This window comes from Antechinus flavipes, chromosome 1, assembly GCF_016432865.1.
Source record: "Antechinus flavipes isolate AdamAnt ecotype Samford, QLD, Australia chromosome 1, AdamAnt_v2, whole genome shotgun sequence".
Lineage (NCBI taxonomy): Eukaryota > Metazoa > Chordata > Mammalia > Dasyuromorphia > Dasyuridae > Antechinus > Antechinus flavipes.
The window spans coordinates 192,282,700-192,303,579 of record NC_067398.1 but is presented as its reverse complement, the minus strand read 5'-3'; the positions used below and the strand labels follow the sequence as shown (position 1 = coordinate 192,303,579).

General features: G+C 34.7%; 1 protein-coding gene across 1 annotated transcript in view; it reads left to right on the top strand.

Annotated features, from left to right (window-relative positions):
- Positions 1–20,880, top strand: part of LOC127560051 (solute carrier organic anion transporter family member 4C1-like) — an 88,953-nt gene that overhangs the window by 41,323 nt on the left and 26,750 nt on the right. Inside the window, exons 3-6 of the mRNA XM_051994294.1 lie at positions 2,579–2,761; positions 3,884–3,980; positions 10,082–10,203; positions 16,406–16,521. Of these exons, the coding sequence (XP_051850254.1) occupies positions 2,579–2,761; positions 3,884–3,980; positions 10,082–10,203; positions 16,406–16,521 (518 nt within the window). The remainder of the gene's footprint in view (positions 1–2,578; positions 2,762–3,883; positions 3,981–10,081; positions 10,204–16,405; positions 16,522–20,880) is intronic.

The window sequence follows — 20,880 nt, the reverse complement described above, 5'->3', positions numbered from 1 at the left end:
TCCATTGCTTGGAGGGGCTAGAAGGACTCCCGTTTTACTCCTAGAGATATCTCCAACTTTTTTTTATTATATGGTGGTCATCATTCTGAGCCACACATTCCCATTCTTCATATTTCACTACCTCTTAATGCCTCTGTGCATTCTTAATGTTGGGTTCCCAGCTGTAAAATGAGCATTATTGCTTACTATTTCATTTACTTCTTTACACTTCTTTCTAACCCTGAACAAGGTTGTTGACTGCTTCTGTGATAGTCCTAAGGGACCTTAGGAGATCATCAGGTCTAATCTTTGTATCTGACAGGTAACATTATTGAAGTACAGCATAATTAGTTGATTTCCGGGGCCTGACCCTTCCACTTCCACCTCCATCTCTTCATCCTCCAATATGAACAGCCCCATCTAGACCAGAGACCATGCCTTTTTCCCTTAGTACTCAATTCTACTCAAATCTACTCAATTTAGAACTTGACCTTTGATTCGACAAGTGAACCATTGAAAAATTGGGTCTTTCATACAAGCTAAAAATCCATCTGCCTAGGATATCTTTAACAGCGTTTCATACATTTATACTGTCTAATCTTTCTCTCCTTTTCAGTTTCTTACTCTGGGAACAGGAATTCTGGAAAAAGCATGAAAATTGACTTTATTATCCCTATTACCTAGCAGAAACTTTTTTTCCCCCTTCCTACCACTCTCTGATTGTACTTTCTCCTCTTATTATTCATAAATTAGAAGATGAAAAGGTTTTTAGGAATACCTTGCTCTAAGCCTATTACTAGTGAGATAACCTAGGACCATGGAAGTGATTTGTCAGTGACTGTTCAGTGGTATAAGCTGGAGTGGAGGGATTTCTTTTAAACTTCATATAGTTTGCTTTTTCCTTTACTATTATGCCCATACTTAGAACATAAACTCCATGAGAACAAAAATTGTTTCACTTTTGTCTTTGCATCACCAGCACCAAGTTTAGTATCTGGTACTTAAGAAGTTATGATAAGTGCTTCTTTATTCATACTACAAAATATAAAACAGCAGAGATTGGACTCAGGTCCTTTGACTCCAAATATATCTTCTTTGCACTACAGACTGCTGCCTGATTATTGGGGGTTGTGGGATGGGAATAGGGGTGTCGTGGTGATGGGAAGTTGTAAAGATGGAGATAATCTTTGGTATTTTCTTACTTCCTTTTCTTTGTTTTCTTCCCATTTTTAGATCTTTTTTCCTTTTGTTTTAAACTTTATTTTTATTATTGTAAGCTCGACTAACATAAATAAACTTGATCTTTATGCAAGAAAGAATAGATTTTTTAATAATCCGTGAATTTTTATTATGTATAGCTTCTTTATTTTTTAAAAAAGCATACAATGACTTTAACATGATAGTTCCAAAATTGTCATCTTGTCTCTGACTGAAGAGTAAGTTATTGCAACTGAGTAGATAGAGGAACTTTAAAACTAGGACAGTTGATGGGGGTAGCACTATTCATGTTGTTCCAAAAGTCAGTGCTATTTCAAACTTTAATAATTTAAGTCAAATAAACTCTATGTTTAATGGAATCCCATAATGTCAGGGAAAAATATGGAGAGGAAATAACTCTGAGCCATGCACTGATCTCCTTGAGAAAAGAAGAGTATCTTGGAAGATTAATAGAGATAGCAGCCACCAGGATCTGAATTGGGTGTTAAATCTGGATCTCCTTAAAGGAGATTGTTAATTTCAATCTCTCTGTAACTTATTCAGTATATTTCTTGCTCATTGTTTAAGAACAAAAACAAAACCAACAATAATATTAGCACCATAGATATTTCATCACCTGGGACAAACTTCCCCTTATTTTCACCACTATTTAGGTTCAGCAGGAACTTTTGCTTTTTAAGTTTTTAAAAAAAATTTTTGGAGACTATTAAGTTTAGTCACATAGCCTTATTTGCTCTTAAGAGGATAAATGGAGAGCCAAGATAACACTGAGAATCAAAATCACCTTATTCTTTAATTAAAATGTTTCAATTTTATTCTGTGTTTTAGAAATTTTATGGCAAAATATTTGTTGAATTTTCTTTCAAGAAAAAGCATTTCTTAATATAGTTACACTGGCAGATATTTGGAATGCCCTAAAATTCTTAGTGCAGTTTTAAATCTGTATTAAAATAATCTGTGTGTGTGTGTGTGTGTGTGTGTTTAAAGTTTGCAAAGTATTATACACACACAGACACACACACAGACACACACACACACACACACACAATTTTTTGATCCTTACATCTAATCTCACAGGTAAGTACTTCAGGTATCATCCCTATTTTATAAAAGAACAAACTGAGGTTCAGAAATATTACTTGTCTTTTATATGATCATGCAGCTAAATATTAATGGCTGATTTTGGTTATGTTTTTCTAACTCTAAGGCCAGGATTCTTTCCATCATGATGTTTTTTGAAATTAGAGTTGAATACAGCCAAATTTAATTTTGGTATGAGAAATAAAGACTTTTAAAAATTCTCAAAAAGTATATATTTTAAATGAACACCTTGTGCCAAGTTTCTGCAAATCATAATTTCTTTTTCTTTCTTTTTTTTCAGATACTTGCCCAGCAATGGGAAACACTACCAGTTGCAGGGATTCTTCCTCCAAGCTTTCTAGCTACCTTTATGTGTTCATCTTGGGACAACTCTTTCTGGGAGTAGGAGGAACTCCTCTTTACACACTAGGGACAGCTTTTATTGATGACAGTGTGGCTACGCATAAGTCATCTCTTTATATAGGTAAATGTGTGTTATAATATAAATGAACCATTGTGGTATTTTTTGCTTTGGTATTTTTTGCTTTGCATTTTTAACAGAGCAACACATAAGTAGGAGGGAAAAAAGGCTAGTAATGTTTCAGGCACATATTTTCCATTAAACCACATTTGCATAATTATTTACAATTTATGCATTTTCATTACATAAAAAAGATGTTAAGCTATACTTAGTTAATATAAAATCCATTGACTTCTACTTATGTTAAAAGATGATAGACATCATTGATATAATGATGGAAGGTACCTCAGAGTTTCAGAGTATCACAACATTCCTTCATATATACTGGATTTTCTTGCCTGTATTGGAATTTTCCAAATACCCTTACATATTTTTTGTTTATTTTGAAAAAAGCATTAACATCTGTTTGCAGGACTTCTCTAATGAAGATATATTTTAGCTTTAATAGGGAAGACAGAAGGTTATATATAAGGTTGTCACCAGCTAGGCTATGAGGAAGTATGAGTCTCTTAGCATTTAACTCTATCTTTTCTTATCTTTGCTTTACCACTTCCATATCCATTTTTCTTCCCTGGGTTGTAATGAAGGGCTATTGGACCTTCCAGTCTTTCTCCTCTAGGCTCTGTAAACAGAAGCTTTAAATATCTATATTGATCTCTTTATCTTTATCCATACATGTGACCAGGTATAAGGGTATAGGTCTATCAACATAGAAATAAATGTAGAATTAAATAGATTGATACAGATTTGAAGAATAGTATTTTCACGTCCAAGGACTCTTCATAGAATACCATTCTCTTCAAACTTAGCTGAACACAGAAAGTAATCATTATTCATAATATCTTAGGTTTATGGGCATATGTAAAGATAGTGTTCAATCTTTGAAATTATGAGTATCAGATACATTTACATCTCCTAGCTACTTTGGCTTTATGTTTATAACTTAACTTGCTTATTGAACAAATAAATGTTTTAATAAATGTAAAAATAAACCCTTTTTTTTTTTTTTTTTGTAAAACTTGTGCAATTTCAAATGTGTTGTACCATACAATTTCTTCACACTATTATGCATTTTGAAAGAAATGTTAGGCATATTTTCATGTTTTATTTTTTCTTTTCTTATAGGAATTGGATTTTCTATGTCAGTCCTGGGTCCTGCTATTGGATATGTTTTGGGAGGACAGCTGCTAAAAATCTATATAGATGCTAATATGAGAAAAAGGCAAGCCAAGCAATGTATTTTAAAAATTGTTTTAATGTTTATGTCTCTATAAGTTTTGATATCATTAACCCTCATTTTCTCAATATGATTTTTTTTTTGGCTCATTCAAATGTTCTTGTGGGACTTTTATGCATGTTGTCCCCTAAGTGTTCTTTCTGCAAAGCATCTTCCCAGCATGCTAAGATTATTTATCTAGGTTGTTTATCATTAGGTGAATTCTAGTACAAAATGCCGATCTGCTCAACTTTGTTCTCACTACACAATTAATCCACCCACTTTTCCCGTAATGCAACGTTATGATATTTTGTGCCATTCTTGTTCATAATTTGCCATTGATAATATTGTGAAGTTTATTTGCATTCACCAAGTTCCTTTGATTATTACTTTGTGACTTGCAGTTTTGATTCTTCTGAAATTGGCATTTTTCATGATTTGGTGCTATATAACATTATCATAAAGATTATAGGTTTTAAAATGATGAGTTTTGGCGTCAAGCATAAGCTTGTGGTTGCTGAAAACTGCCCATTTCCTCAAATGCTGGCTGTGCTGTGCATCTTTCTTTGTCTGGATGCCATTTCTATTTCCTTATGCAGTATGTTGGAAAGTAATCTTAGAATCTAAAGGTGTTGGCTCCAATGCTATCAATAGAGAAAAAAGGTTGTTATGGAAACGTAAATAGGTCTTTTTTCTCTCCTGTGTTTGCACTCCTTTCATCTTTATCCTTGACTGTTCTTGAGATGATCTGGCTCTTGTTCCCAGGTTTCTTTAAACTTCCAATTCCTTTTGCTGTTCTTGTCATGTGAGTTAAAAACTTTTAATCTACCTTACTCTTGTAAGGTCTTTAAACAATATTCTACAATAAAACCTGTCATGTTAGTCACATAATGACATTATGAAGAATATCAGATTTCACTATGCCTATTGTTTATTCACTATAGAAAAATATGAGAATCAGCGGACCAATACCAAAACAATTTTTCCTTTATATGTGTCAACGTTTCACAAGATTCTTTGAAAGATGTAACAACAGAGGCAACTGACAATTCCCTGTTGTCATATCATGTGAGAGAAATGGTAGGGAGACAGATGTAGGTACAAGCACTATTAGCTGCTTTCATGGAAGAAGTCCAGCTGAGTTGATTAAATGAAGAAAAGTTACTTAAAGATGGTGAGAATCTCCAGATGTACCTATTTCTTAATGACATTGTGCTGTTTGCATCAAGTCTCAGAATTAAAAAAAATTTTTTTAAATTGGATATGTAATGTAATGCCAAAGAAACTGAGCAAGACAGAGATTAGAGACCAATTCAATAGATTATTATATGGAGAGAAATACTGGGACCGATGGATCCATGTTTGATCCCAGGGCTGGAGGAGACTATCATCTCAAAGAGTCCAGCCCTGAGTATTAGAACAGCAAGCTTTTTTATAGGATAACAAGAACAATGACACAGTGGGGAAGGTATCTGGGTGGGGATAACCTAATGGTGGGGGAGACCTGTAGGATGACACAATGGAGGGAGATTACTGATATTCTAATGACATCTAAAATGTATAAACCTTTATCCTGTCAAACATTAAGAAGGAATGTCTATAACCTAAAGATATAAAACCTTTATCTCAAACATTAAGAAGGAAAAGTTATAACCTGAGGCAGAATGTCTAAATAGGAAAATTGGAGAAACTGGATTATGACATTAAAAGGGAACTTTGGCACAACAGTAATTACTGGGGGAAAAACTATCTATTTGGGAAAAACCTGGTATGTGAAGAATTTCCCAGATTAGAATAAAACCTCTAAGTATAGGGGACAACAAGGGTCCTCCTATATAGGGAAGAGTGTTACCTGAGGCCTTAGTCTCTTTTTCCCAGGACAATAGGAAGATTCTGGTTCATTGTTAGATTGGTGATGGAAAGATAGCAGCAGTGGGGGGTAGAGGGGGCGGGTAGAAGAATTGGGAATGGTGGTGAAAGGATGAGAATTGGCTTTCAGAGATTCAAATATCAAGCACCCAGGGTTTTTATCTTTTCACAAAACAGTCTTGGGGTAGGATGGGGAGGGGAACCAGGCTTTGCAAGGTGGTACTTACGGAACCTTATCAACTGGTTCTTATTCAATGATACTTGATTTCTCTGTTCCTGCTCTCCTTAAAGCTTCTTTTTCTTTTCATTCTCCCACTTTTATTCCTATTAACTTCATATATAACCTTCTCTGTCCTCCCCTTCTATTGAAACCCTTTCCCTTCCCCCTTCTCTCCCCCCCCCCCCCCCAGCTTCTTTGTTTTTCATTCTTCATTTTACAACTTTTCTATTTTCTAATACTAACTGATAACCTGGCTCTCCAGGAAGGCTGGAAGTATCATCACCTACCACTCTCATCTGTATACTTAAGAATTCTGAATTTTCTCTTCTCTAAACTTAACTTCCTGTCTTTTATTCTCTTCATCGACCTCAGTTCTTCAAAACTTACTCTTTTTTCCTTACGAAGATTTTCATGTTCTTTTATGTGTCTTTTTTCTCAGCTTGTGGGCCAATAGTTTCTTATACTATCACTTTCCCTTGAATCCCTTCTTCTCTTGGGTTAAAGGCCATGCCACTTTGTCAAATCCTAAGCCTGCCTTATACCCCCATCATTTATTTTGGATTTCCCCCATCATCTTCATTCTTATTTAGTTCCTAATGAATGCTGCTGGAGAAAGTCACATAACTGTTCTGTGGTCAATATAAATTTAGGCTATGTAATCTTAATTTGACCCTCATTAATATATAACAATTCTTTTATTATTTCCTGATTGACTTTGTGTTATATTCTTCTTTTTTTATATACTACCTTATCAAATTCAAGAAAAGACTTCAGCTATCCTTTTATTGGCTAAATAGTGGGCATTTTTGTGAACTCCCTCTTCTTCCTTGCTCTATTTCTCAAAATCCTTCCTTAGGGTCCTTTATTTTCTCCTCTTTTAAGGTAGTCTTTGATGCAGGGAGTTAGCTCCAATGCTAAGTTTGTCTTCTTAATTCCTTTTCCTTCTCCTGCCTTCCTGTCTCTTTTAGGAACTTGATCATTTCACCTTTCACCTTTTAGTTTCTTTTGTCATTATTATTACAAACATTCCAGGTTCTCTTCCACCCTTTAAAACAAACACAACAAAAAAATCTCACAAGACCCTTTGCAATTTTATCCTCAAGTTGCTACTTAAAAGTAAAAAAAATTGCGGCTTTTTAAAAAACACTTTTACTTCTCAATAATTCCTTTTTTACGTAAAACTTTCTCACATAAACTAAAACAAATTTATTGGCAATATCTGAGAAAAAGCTCAAAAATTGCTTTATTGACCGAAGTCTTAAATCACACTTAATCACTGCCTTGATAAAAATGTTGTGGTTCAAAGGAGACCCTCAAATATTGGAGTTTCAGACCAGTGTCACGAGGTGTCTCAAAAGAAGTTGCAGGCTTGAACCAATCCCCAAGGGGGCAAAGTCTATTATAACAATTGAAGCGGGCTAAGCTCCAAAAAAATTTAGCTAACTACCAGGAGCAAGAAGATAAATTTATGGTAAAAAGAGATCAGATGCTGATGTCACTGATAATGCTTATTTTATGGCTTAGAGGTAGAATTGAAGAGTGGTCTGGTATGCACCTCATTATTGTCTTTGAAACTTTGTTTTTACGGACCAACAGGATGTTATCTGACAGCCAGGTGCCTTAGGGTTACTGCCACATCTTTTAATATTTCCTTTACATTATTGTGGACTCTGTGTAAATTATTCTCCTGGTTCTACTTACTTTATCAAGCTTTCCTAAATTCTCCATATTTGTGATTTTTTATGTTGCATTAATATTTATTATGCCCAAGCAATGGACAACCATTTTGTTTCCAGGCTTTTGCCATTCCCAAAGTACTGCTTTACTTTTATACTTCTGTATAAATGTGACCTTTCTCTCTGTTTTTGACAAATTACATATACAAGTAGTGGTGCCACTAGATTAAAGGATATGTATGTATGGATTAGCAAATTTTGTGAATTCTACTTGTTTTCCAGAATATTTGGACTTATTTCAGACTAACATCAACTAGCATGTTATTCAGGTCTCATCCATTAGTGTGCTATTCTTTTCACAATATCTCCAGTTTTTAATATGTGTTTCTGATTTAGCCCTTCTTCTCAAAAGGGTTTTCTATATTCGTTGTTTCAATTTCAAAATTTCCCATTTATTTTTCAATTTCTTTCAATCTTTCTTCTACTCTAAGTATTCATGGCTGCTTTACTGATAAAATCTTTTCTTAGTCTTGTTGTATTTGACTTCTGTGTAACTCTTGACATTATCATCTAGTGTCCCCTTTCTATTGGATACGCTCTTCACTTCCATTACACTGCTTTCTCTTTTTATCAGTTTCCCCAATACTTTTGAGCCTCCCTTCTTGGATCAATATTCTTCTCTTGTTACTATGATTGATGTGTTAGATTGATAGTTTAATGACTCAAATTTTTTTCCCCTGAAAATAAAGCCCATATTACATCATTAAATTTTTTTTTTTTGCTATTGTTCTAACTATGAGTCATAGAATATAGTGTCTAATGAATTAACATTATAGATTATTCAAAAGGAAATGGAGTGGTACATTTCTGGGGTTAGAAGTATTACATTTACTATTAATGAGGTTGCAGGATGATCTGTGAATATCATTTGAGAGATGTATTATGAGAAAAGAGGTGGGCAGGTAATTTAGCAAGAATTAGAAATAAGCGATGGATAGCTTATATATATTACCAGTATTCATTTAATGTCAAGAAGCCTCTTATATAAATAAAGCATTTATAGGAACACATGGAGATGTCACTCAAGATGAGAAGGCATAGGAAAGTTATGATTTGGATCATGAGAAAGGATGCTTACATAGATCAGATCACAGATTTGTCACTTCATTGTAATATGGTGATGAAATGCCTCTTTGTCTTCACTAATAATTATTTGAGAAGAAATCTTTCCCTTCCAGATTTTTCATTTCCCTTTCCTTTTCCATTTTCTCATTCTTAAACTTGTTACAAATTTGTATGTGACCCAAGGCTGGGAAGGATAGACAATAGTTATTGATAAAAAGATCTTTTTAGTCTTTTAGTGGACTAAAGCCCAATAAAAGTGAATAGTTTGATATGGCTATCATGAAAATTAAATGTGATCTTGGACTGTATTAAGAAAGGCACAGTTTCCAGATATAAAGAGGTGGGTAATGGTCCCGCTTTACTCTGCCCTCATCTGTCTTATTATGTTTGCTTCAGGTGTCTTGGTTAAAGAAACACTTTGATAAGCAGAGAGTGTTCAGAAGAGCAAAACCAGAATAATGAAGGGCCTTGATCCCAGGTCAGATGAGGAATGATTGAAGGAATGGATGTTTTTAGCCTGTAGAAGAAAAGGCAGTGGGGATATGATAGCAAATTTTTCACATTTGAAGAGTTGTTTGTAGAAGAAGGGCCTGGATTTGTTCTGTTTGACATTAAAGGGAAGAACCAAGAATGATGAATAGAATTTTCAAAGAGCAAAATTTACATCAGATTTCTAAACAGATTTGCTAACAATTATAAATGTGCAGAAATGAATTGGCTCCTTTTAGAGATAGTGGGTTCCTTTTTTTATGGAGGTATTCAAACAGATATTGAATGACCACTTATTGGATATATTTTAATGGAGATTTCAATCTTCACATGGATTTTAATATATAATTAAGATTCCTTTCAGTGAACATAGTCTGATCCTGAATAGTCATAATATTGGTCATGAACCTTTAATAAAACACAAGTTTTTTTGTAGGCTGTATTGGGAGAAAATCAGGTCAATATATTATCTCTCTCGTGATATTTTACTTTTATAAAATTCTGTCATTGAGATTCCAATATTTAAAGAGCTTTATACTCTTTATTTTTGGAACATTAAAACAAATGTCATTTAAAATAAAAGTTTTAGCCTTTTCTCTTTGAATAATTTTATCATAGTATTTTTACCCTGTAAGATATTGTAAAACTGATTATACTAATTATCTCTTTTTTCACTAATTATCTTTCTAATAAGAAACAAGAAATAATTATTTTTTTCCTCATTAAAGCATTTTTATGAAAGAAGATGATCCTCGCTGGCTGGGTGCATGGTGGATTGGGTTTATTTTGTCCTGGTTCCTGGCATGGTCCTTGATTATACCTTTTTCTTGCTTTCCAAAGCATTTGCCAGGTAAGTACTCAAAGATGGTTCATTAAACTAAGGGAAGTTTTCTTGATTTGTTATATTTATTTAAATATAAGAATAAGAAGTAGATCTTCTGATTTCTGGATGAAGAAACTACACCTGTCAATATAGATTCTCATGATTTCCAGACTTAGAAAATTGCTGGTGTAGAGAAGTTAAGTGCCTTGACCAGAGCTGTACAATATGTGTCACAGATAGAATTTGAAATGCTGATCTTCCTGATTTTGAGTCTGGCCCACTAGCTACTATACATAATGGAAAGTTCATTCTGCCTTCCATGCTGAAACCTTGGTATCCTGAATGTGTGCATGTGTGGTGAAGGTAAATGAATGGAAAGGTAGGATAGTAAAATATGCTAGCTGTGGGTGGCTTGAAGATCAGATCATTCTTTATGGAAAGTGGGAAAGCAGTTTATACATATACATCAATACCTTAGCTGGGGAGAGGAGCAGACAGAATCCAGGACAGCTTTGGTGCAGAATCCAGGACAGCTTTGGTAAAGGTTCCTCTTATCTCCAGGAGGAATATTAGGTTTACATACTGCCTATTCAATTACTTCTATACTACAAATGTGAAGTTAAGGGGTTCAGAACAAAAAGCAACTTACCTGATAAATGGGGGTTAATTAGCCTTTAATTGACATTGGTCAGTTTGTCCTTTTCCCACTCAACATCTATACAAAAGCCATCATGCATATCAAATAGTGAGCAAACCTGTTCATATTTGCAAAAGGGCAAAGACAAATAAGAGAAGTTCTACAAGTTAGAATAAAACAGAATATATAAGATTAAATGATTTCTTGAATTCAGAGTGAGAAAAAAATTTCAGTTCAAGCCAGGAAAGAGGAAATGATCTCAGCTAGGGGAAGTCCCCTCTTAACACTCTGCAGAAGGGTGACCCTGGAATTCAAGGAACACGATATAGCAACCATTTGAAAATCTCTATCAACCAGCTCTTTAGACCTCATTTTTTTTTCCAGCTGTACCTCCCAAGTCTATTCGACAAATTGAAGTGAATATAAATACAGTGTTGCATATTGATCTCTTTCTACCAAAGAAGAAAAAAGAGAAAAAAAAAGATGCACTAAATGTAAAACAGTTAAATCGACAGTAGGATGAAGACAAACTTGTCACACACACACACAAAAAAAGAAAAACTTTTATGAATTGGCATTGAAGAAATCTAATGCTTTTTTATTTTTAAGAAATGTGTTTATTTTTTAACCATATCTTTTAAAATTTTGAGTTTTTTAATTCTCCTTTCACCCCTCCCCCTCCTATTAAGAAGGCAAGAAAAATGACATAAATTATATTAGCCATATTACTACTGTACCCCCAGTTAACAATCAAAACAAAACAAAATTAAAAAAAAAAAGAAAACTCAACAATAAGAAAATCAGAAAGTTATACTTCAGTTTTCACTTAGAGTTGATCAGTTTTCTCTCTGGATATGGATAGCATTTTTTCATCATAAGTCTTTTGAAATTGTCTTGGATCATTGGATCCAAGTAGTCACTTGGATCAGAGTAGTCAAATCTTTCACAATGGGGTCATCATAGCATTGTTGGTGGAGTTGTGAACGAATCTGACCATTCTGGAGAGCAATCTGGAATTATACCCCAAAAGTTATCAAACTGTGCATACCCTTTGATCCAGCAGGGCTACTACTGAGTTTATATCCCAAAGAGATACTAAAGAAGGGAAAGGGACCTGTATGTGCCAAAATGTTTGTGGCAGCTTTTTTTGTAGTGGCTAGAAACTGGAAAATGAATGGATGCCCATCAATTGGAGAATGGTTGGGTAAATTGTGGTATATGAATGTCATGAAATATTATTGTTCTGTAAGAAATGACCAGCAGGATGAATACAGAGAGGCTTAGAAAGACTTACATGAACTCATGCTAAGTGAAATGAACAGAACCAGGAGATCATTATACATTTCAACAACAATACTGTGTGAGGATATATTATGATGAAAGTGGATATCTTCGACAAAGAGACTATCTAATTGATCAGTGATGGACAGAATTGGCTACACCCAGAGAGGGAACACTGGGAAATGAATGTGGACTACTTGCATTTTTGTTTTTCTTCCCAAAAGAATCCAATTCTTTCTGTGCAATAAGAGAACTGTTCTGTTCTCCACACATATATTGTATCTAAGATATACTTTAACATATTTAACATGTGTAAAACTGCTTGCCATCTCGGGGAGGGGGTGGAGGGAAGGAAAAGTCGGAACAGAAGTGAGTGCAAGGGATAATGTTGTAAAAAATTACCCAGACACATGTTTTGTCAATAAAATGTTATAATAATTAAAAAAAAAAACAAACAAAAAAAACAATTGGTCATCAAACAGTATTGCTATTACTGTGCACATTGATTTCGAGGTTTAAACTTCGCATCAGTTCATATAGGTCTTGCCATGTTTTTTGTTTTTGTTTTCCTTAAACCATCCCCCTCATCATTTCTTATAGCACAATAGTACTCCATACCAACAATATGCCACAACTTGTTCTGCCATTCTAAAATTTAACTTATTATTTTCTTTCTTTCTTCTTTTTAAAAAAGTTTATTTTTAACACACATTGCTTTATGAATCATGTTGGGAGAGAAAAATCAGAGCAAAAGGAAAAAAAAATGGGAGACATTTTTAAAAAAAGAAGTGAACATAGTATGTGTTGATTTACATTTGTTTCCTTAGTTCTTTTTCTGGATACAGATGACATTTCCCAAAGTCTACTAGGATTGCTTTGAATTGAGGTATTATTTTAAAGTTACTTGGAGGGACATGTTGAGAGAGTTCAGTTGAGTTGCTGTCTGTACTTTTCCCGTTGGCTTCTTTCTACACTTCCAAGAACTCTTAACTTTTTAAAGTGCTCACTTAGTACTCTTCATCCAGTCTCCATTTGCCAGAGGCAGAGGAACTAGAAAGCTCACAGGTAGGTGTGAAGTAGAAGAGGGTGAGATATTGAGGTCTCCTGCTGCTGTGAGGATTTTGGCAAAATCTCCATCCCTTAACAAACTTTAATACCAACTTTTCCTAGCCACATAAAGCCTAAGTGATGTAGAAAGGGATTAAAATGTATTGCCTTTCAAATAGGGTTAAGTTGAAGGTTAGGGACTCCTAAGACTTCAGAAATTCTTCTCTTAGCCTTTTTTGAGGGCCAAGTTCTGTTTCAGTCTATTCAACATGAGACAAGCAGAAGGAGAAATTGGGTTTGTAAACCAACATAGGCAGCTGTGTCTGTGCTGAAGAAAGGTAGACTGTTATCCAGCTGAGGTCAGGGCTGACTTTGCTGAGGATCATTAGGACAGGGACCTAGGCCTGTGAGCTGTATGCTCTCCAATACAAGGCCAATGCAGCTTTAAAACATAGTTTTGCAGGAATATCCACCTGGAAAAAAGGTGGGGCCAGAAAGTGAGAGAAGACTTTTTTTTTAAAGGCCAAAACTTTAAAAAAATTAAGAGTAAATGTTGGAATCTTTACAAACTGCTAACTCATTAGAGTTGATAGATTATTGATCTGATCTTACAAGAAGATGTTTTGGGCCAGAACCTGAAACAAGGTACTAAGTAGAACTAATTAATACAAGGCTTGTGTTCACACTTTTACTCATTGGAGTTCACAAGTATGGGAGATTCACAAAGTTAACTGTGTAACTTTGTGAATTCACACCTCCCTTGAAGCTCTTAGGGCCAGAGAGAACTATGGGAGAAAACCCATAATCCCTCTCTCTCATATCCCACAATTCCTCTCTCTCATATATAAGAGACAGACAGAGGCTCTTGGTCAGATTTCAGCGGAGTTACGCCAGAAGCCCTCTCTCTGAGGCAAGAGAGATCCATTCCATTTTTCTACTTGGCTGGCTGGTGGCTGAAGAAAGCAGAGGCAAAAGCAAAGGACAAAACTTTGGATTTGGAGACATTCAGAGGGCGCTCTTGGAACCAAGCAGAGAGATAGGCCTCTAAGAATCTAGCTATCCGGGTCCAAGGAAAGAGACAAGACTTGGAAGGAGAAATAAACATTTGTATTTTTACTAGCTAGCTGCATTTGGGGTAACTATTGATTTGAACTGATACTAAGGCTGCCTCCAGAAAACCTCTCCCGAGAAACCTACCTTCTCCCAGAGAGAACCATCATCCTATATTATTATTATAAAGAAGAACAAGAACACCACAAGTAAAAGTCTCAGAATAAAAATCAACATGGAGGAGACTAAAATCAGAAAATAATAAAAATACTAAAACAAGAAAAGATAATTTCTCAATGACAGTAAAAAGCTTTTTAAAACAGATATTATAAGAAGAAAATTAACTCAATGCCTGATAAAATACAGTATTCTCTGAACTCTAAAGACAATTTGGAATAAGAAAACTTTATGTTTAATGAAAACTTTATTATTTATGAAATTAATTCCATAGAGAAGAAATCAGAAAAAAAAGTATTAGAATTTTCATGTTTGATTAAAAAAAAATTCAATTGATTGATTCTCCATTATATAATTTCTCCATTATGCATTTAAATTAAAAAAAAAAAACAATCTAAAGAAGTGAGAGTTCAACAGATATGGGACATACATATCTTGAAATGGAGACTATCTGGAAGGAAAATGGAAAGGCAACAAAATTGTAAAAGCATGTGAATTCTATAAATGAAAAAATCACTAATCTTGAAAACATGGATAGCTACAGTTTAAGGACAATTGACATATTTTGTTTATTTTTGTGCATTTTGCAGATGCCAGGAGTAAGACTCTCAAATATAAAGAAAAGGTCATTTGATGGGCATAAATCTGTTCTGAAACCATGAGATATACCAGAAGGAATCAGGAAAACGATATGCAAAAATTCAACTTGATTCAGTGAATACTCATTAAATTGCTATAGAGATTTTCTGTTGGTTTCTATTCTTTATAGCTAATAATGGCCTAGGAAATGTACTATAAGGGATGAAGTCAGGAAAATACATAGCATTGTTGCTTGAAGGTGGGGATGAGGGACATGAGCCTGGGGGAAAGAATAATCTGTGAACTATTTGTATGCCTAATTAGGATTAAGTACATATAAAAGTATATATAAATATAGTGCTAAGCTATTAGGGACATAAAGACAAAAATGAAACTTTTCCTTATCAATTCCAATAGGATATACATTAGGAACATTGATACCAAGGTACCAAAGTCACAGTGGTGTTTTTATTTTGATTGTTCTATGATACTATGAGATATCATTATTATATTCCTATGAGGCTTCAAACCTTGTGTAATTGATACTTATGCTATTTTAAATAAAACTTTTTCCATGTTATCTATATCATCTAAACATACAATCTAATTTTTTTTCTATGTAATCCACTAATAAGTTTTGATCAGTGATTTTCTTATGGTTCTACTCCTCACTAGCTTAATATTTCATGACAACTAAATCAACTTAGAACAATTTTATCAGCATTATTAGTAACAAGAGAACAAATGTTCCAAGTTATGTACACATGCTAGGTTGCTACATATCTGGATTTTCCAAATCCAGGATTGGAATTCAAAAAGGAAAGGTAAAAACTGTTGAAATTGTATATTCTTCTGTAGATACATTTAAAAGGAGAGGAAAAGATATTTGAAAAAAAAAAAGAATATTAAGAAAAGAGGAATTAAGACTGAGTACATATGGGATGATGAGAATTCCATATGATTCTCTAATTTCACATTTGTGTTATATTGGGCAAGTCTTTTAACTAATTCTGGGGACAGTTTTCTTGTCTCAACTAACAGGATTGGGCTGTATGACTTTCAGCTTTAGATCTATGACTCTTTGCTCAGATGTTCATTAGTCTGAAAGTGTCATAGATGGTAATTTGAAAGGCCATCTCCTAGTAGGTCATGTTTGCCTCAGTTTTTTCATCTGTAAAATGAGTTGGAGAAGATAATGGCAAACTACTACTTCATCATCTTCGCCAAGAAAATTCCAAATGGGATCATGAAAAGTCAGATGTGAGTGAGCAACAAAATACCTAGATGATACATACCACTTATTTGGTTGGAACTATGGATTATTCCAAATTATCTGATCACTTCATAGAAAATCATTTGTTATAAGATATATTATTTTAAACTAAATGATGTGCAAAAAAGAATAAAGTTACATGCCATTCATATATATAGTACAAAAATACATTTCTGATTATGCAGGCACAGCAGAAACACAGGCTGGAAAAATTTCTCAGGCCCATCATAATGAAAATGCCACACAAACTGCAGACAAGAATTTTGGGAAAAGCATTAAGGATTTTCCAGCTGCTCTTAAGGTAAACTGAAAATTTACATAATTTATCTTCTCTAAAAGAACTTTGCAAACTGTTCTGGCCCAATTGAGTGTCCATTTGGAGTAGTTACCTCTGTCTCTGTCTCTCTGTGTCTCTCTCTGTCTCTGTCTCTCTTCCTCTCTTTCTCTTTCACACATACACATATATGCATACACACTGTGTGTATGTGTGAATGTGTATATACGCTTACACATAGGTTATATGCATGAGTTTGTAACTGATGTGGCTGTATCTCTGTAGATTGGTAACTTGTCTCCTATTATAAAAAAATCTATGTACATCATTAGAAGCTTCAATACTGGAAATTCCCCAAGTTGATTCCATTAGTAGAGCAGAAGTAATCAGAAAAAAATTACTTGTCTCACCTTAACAAAGCTGTTGGGAGGAAAGTGCTTTCTAAACTATATAGAAAGGAGTTGTTATTCCTGTGTCATGGTTTTTGAAAAATCTGGGCTGAGGCAGCGGAGACAGAGTGTGAAAAATCAAAATTGCAAATAAGATAAGGAAGTAAAGCAAAAAAAAAAAAAATTAAGTAAGCTGCAGCATTTTTACCAGGGATGGCATTATCAAGAAAAAAAAAAAAAAAAAGCTTAGTTACATAGGATGAATTAAGTTATAAAAGATGGACATGCAGAATTTTGCATTGAAATTCATGAATTAATGAACTAGAGCAGGGGTCCTCAAACTTTTTAAATAGGGGACCAGTTCACTGTCCCTTAGACTGTTGGAGAGATGGACTATAGTAAAAACAAAAACTATGAACAAATTCCTATGCATGCTGCATATATCTTATTTTGAAGTGAAGAAACAAAATGGGAACAAATACAATATTTAAAATACAAAATCAACAAACTTACCAGTATTTCAATGGGAACTATGGCCCTGCTTTTGGCTAATGAGATGGTCAATGTATGGTTCCATATTTGTCACTGCTAGTCGTAACAAGTAATGTAAGTGTGCCTCCGTTAGTCTTGATCTGGTTGGAGATTTCAAATGTTTCATTCTAGAAAAAGTCAGTTCATAGAAATAAGTGCTGCCAAAGATGGTTGCCATTTTGAGTGCATGGTTCCTGAGATAAGGATATGTCTCAGAGGGGAGAGATGCATAGAAATTATGAAGGCTGCTTGACTTGAATGCGTCTGTCAGAGAGTCACAATTCTGCAGTTCAGCCAGTTCCATTTGGTAAATTGTATCCACATTTTCAATGTCAATAGAAAATGGGTTACGGAAAAGCTGTATGTCCTGTTCATAGAGATGAAGCTCTTTAAATCTAAATTGGTACTCCTTTTGCAATTTTTCCAGTGAATCCACACATGTTTAGTTTGGAAATGCAATCAGCGGTTTTTCCGCTAACAGATTTTGAGTTGTGGGGAGATGGCAGCAGTTTTCCTCCTTCACTTGTTTGATGAGGAGTCCTAATTTTACTTCAAATGCTTTGACATGTGATTGCATATCACAGATGGGCTTCCCCTTTCCTGGAAGTTGCATATTGAAATTGTTGATCTGTCAGAAAGGCAAGGTGCCATTTCCATTCTGCATCATTGAGCTCTGGCACTTCTTTGTTTTTTGAAAACAAAAAAGTTGTAATCTGTGGAAGTAAGTCATAGAAACGTTTCAGAACTCTCCCTTGACTCAGCCAATGGACTTCTGTGTGATACAGAACATCTTCATACTCAACATTTAGCTCAGACAGAAATTCCTGAAATTGTCTGTGATTTAGTGCATTAGCTCTAATGAAGTTAACACAAGATACCACAATTTTCATAGAGTCCCACTTCAGTGATTTACTACACAGCGCTTGTTGGTGGATGAGGCAGTGTATGGCTATTGGATGAGAATGGTTATGTTTGTCCATCTCTTGGTTAATGTGAGCAATTACTCCTTTCTTAGACCCCTCCATGCTAGAAGCACCATCAGTTGTCACGCTGGCTAGTTTAGTTCAGTCCAGCTCCAAACCATTCATAGTTTGGCAAACCTTTTCATAGATATCCTCTCCTGTAGTTGTTCCATTGATGCTTTGTAGTGCAGCAAGCTCTTCTATGACTTCAAAATAATCATTCATTCCACAAATAAAAATTAGAAGTTGTGCAGAATCACAAACATCATTGCTTTCGTCGAGTGCCAAGGAAAAATATGAAATTTTTTTTATGGGTTTTGCAAATGCTGATGTAGATTGTCTCCCATTTCTTCAATCCTCCGTGTAATTGTAGGTCCTGAAAGACTCACTGTACTAAATAAATCGGCCTTCTTTGGACACATCTCTTTGGCAACAGAAAGAAGGCATTCTTTAACAAATTATCCCTCCACAAATGGTCTGCCAGTGTGTGCTATTAGCTTGGCAACTTGAAAACTTTCAGTGATGAAATATTTAGCTGCTTCTGCTTCACAAAAGTATTTTGCTGAGTTGTCAATGTATTTTTCACTTTGTTCTCACTTCTTCAACCAAACAATCATATTTATCTTTATGTTGAGTTTCATAGTGTCGACACAAATTATTTTCTTTGAACACAGACACTGTATTCTGGTATATCAGACATGATATACCAGCTCTTTCCTTGTACTGCATGAAAAAGTAATCATAAGTCCACTGTTCAGCGCTACAAAAACAATATACCAGCAATAACTTTATATATATACAGCGCTACAAAAACAATATACCAGCAATAACTTTGCCCACACAGAGACATACAGACTGCAATGCCCAACTTCCTCCAAGCTGCCTCTGTGCTGTGATGCCTCTGTTTCCTGCACTCTCTCTCTTGCTCCCGCTTCCCACCTTCACTGCTGCAGTGACTCCCTTCTGCAGCGGCTGTGACATGCGTAGCATGCACTGTACATCCCCCGTGCCTGTCTGTTGTGGTGGCTGCCATTACTGTACAAGGCTGCGGGCTGTCAGTTCTCCATCTTCTGCATCTCTCCCCACCCCACACCCCACACCCCAGCCTGGAACTCACCTCGCCTCGGTATCACCTCACACTCTGCCTCCACTGCCTCAGTCCAGTGCCGGTAGTGTGCGTTGCTAACACGATTTTAGGTCGAATGTCACTTCTGGTCTCATTTTGCCATAATCCGGTGGGCCGCATAAACGTTCTCAGCATCTGGCCTGCAGGCTATAGGTTGAGGACCCCTGAACTAGAGAAAGATCTCCAGGTCATTTGTAATGGAAAATTTATGTAAAAATATGGACAGGATATGAATGGAAAAGTAACCACATTAGTGAGAACATGTATCCATCCAGGTATGGAAATATAAAGAAAAGAATGTAGGTTTTGGAATAGAGTAATGACATGGTCATATTTGTACCTTAAAAAGATTATTTTTGCAAATGTTTGAATGAAATGTATTGGAGGAAATAGTCAACAAGCTTATTTATTAAATACTGATTATGTGCCAGACACAATGCTAACTTCTTGAAAGGTTCTTTGCTCTTAAAGTGGAGAGTATTCTAGTGGAGAAGAGAAAACATGACAGGACTATATACATGCATAGTATATGTCATGTAAATGGAAAGTACTTTCAGAAGAAACACTAATGCTTGAGGGAAAAGAAGGTACCAAGAAAGTATTTTTTCACAAGGTGGCATTTAAACTGCCTTTTTTGTTTTGTTTTGTTCTTAATAGTATTTTATTTTTTCAAATACTTGCAAAGATAGTTTTCAACATTCACCTTTGCAAAACTTGGTCTTTCAATTTTTTCTACCTTTCTTTTCCCCTCTCCCCTTCCCAAGACAGCAAACAATTAGATACAAGTTAAACATGTGCAATTCTTCTAAACATATTTACACATTTTCATGTTGCATAAAAAAAATCAGATCAAAAAGTAAAAAAAATACAAGAAAGAATAAAACGGCCAAGCAAAGAAAGAAGAGCAACAATAAAAAGGTGAAAATACTATGCTTCAATTCATATTCATCTCCATAATTCTTTCTCTGGTTGTGGGTGGTACTTTCCATCACAAGTTTATTGGAATTGCCATGAATCACTCCACTGTTGAGAAAGAGCCAAGTCCACCACAGTTGATCCTCATATAATCATCTTGTTACTGTGTACAATATTCTCTTCTGCTCACTTTACTTAGCATCATCAGTTCATGCAAGTCTTTCCAGGCTTTTCTGAAATCAGCTTGCTCATCATTTCTTTTCCTTTCTTTTCTCTTCTTTTCTTTCTTTCTTTCTTTCTTTCTTTCTTTCTTTCTTTCTTTCTTTCTTTCTTTCTTTCTTTCTTTCTTTCTTTCTTTCTTTCTTTCTTTCTTTCTTTCTTTCTTTCTTTCTTTCTTTCTTCTTTCTTTCTTTCTTTCTTTCTTTCTTTTTCTTTCTTTCTTTCTTTTTTTCTTTCTTTCTTT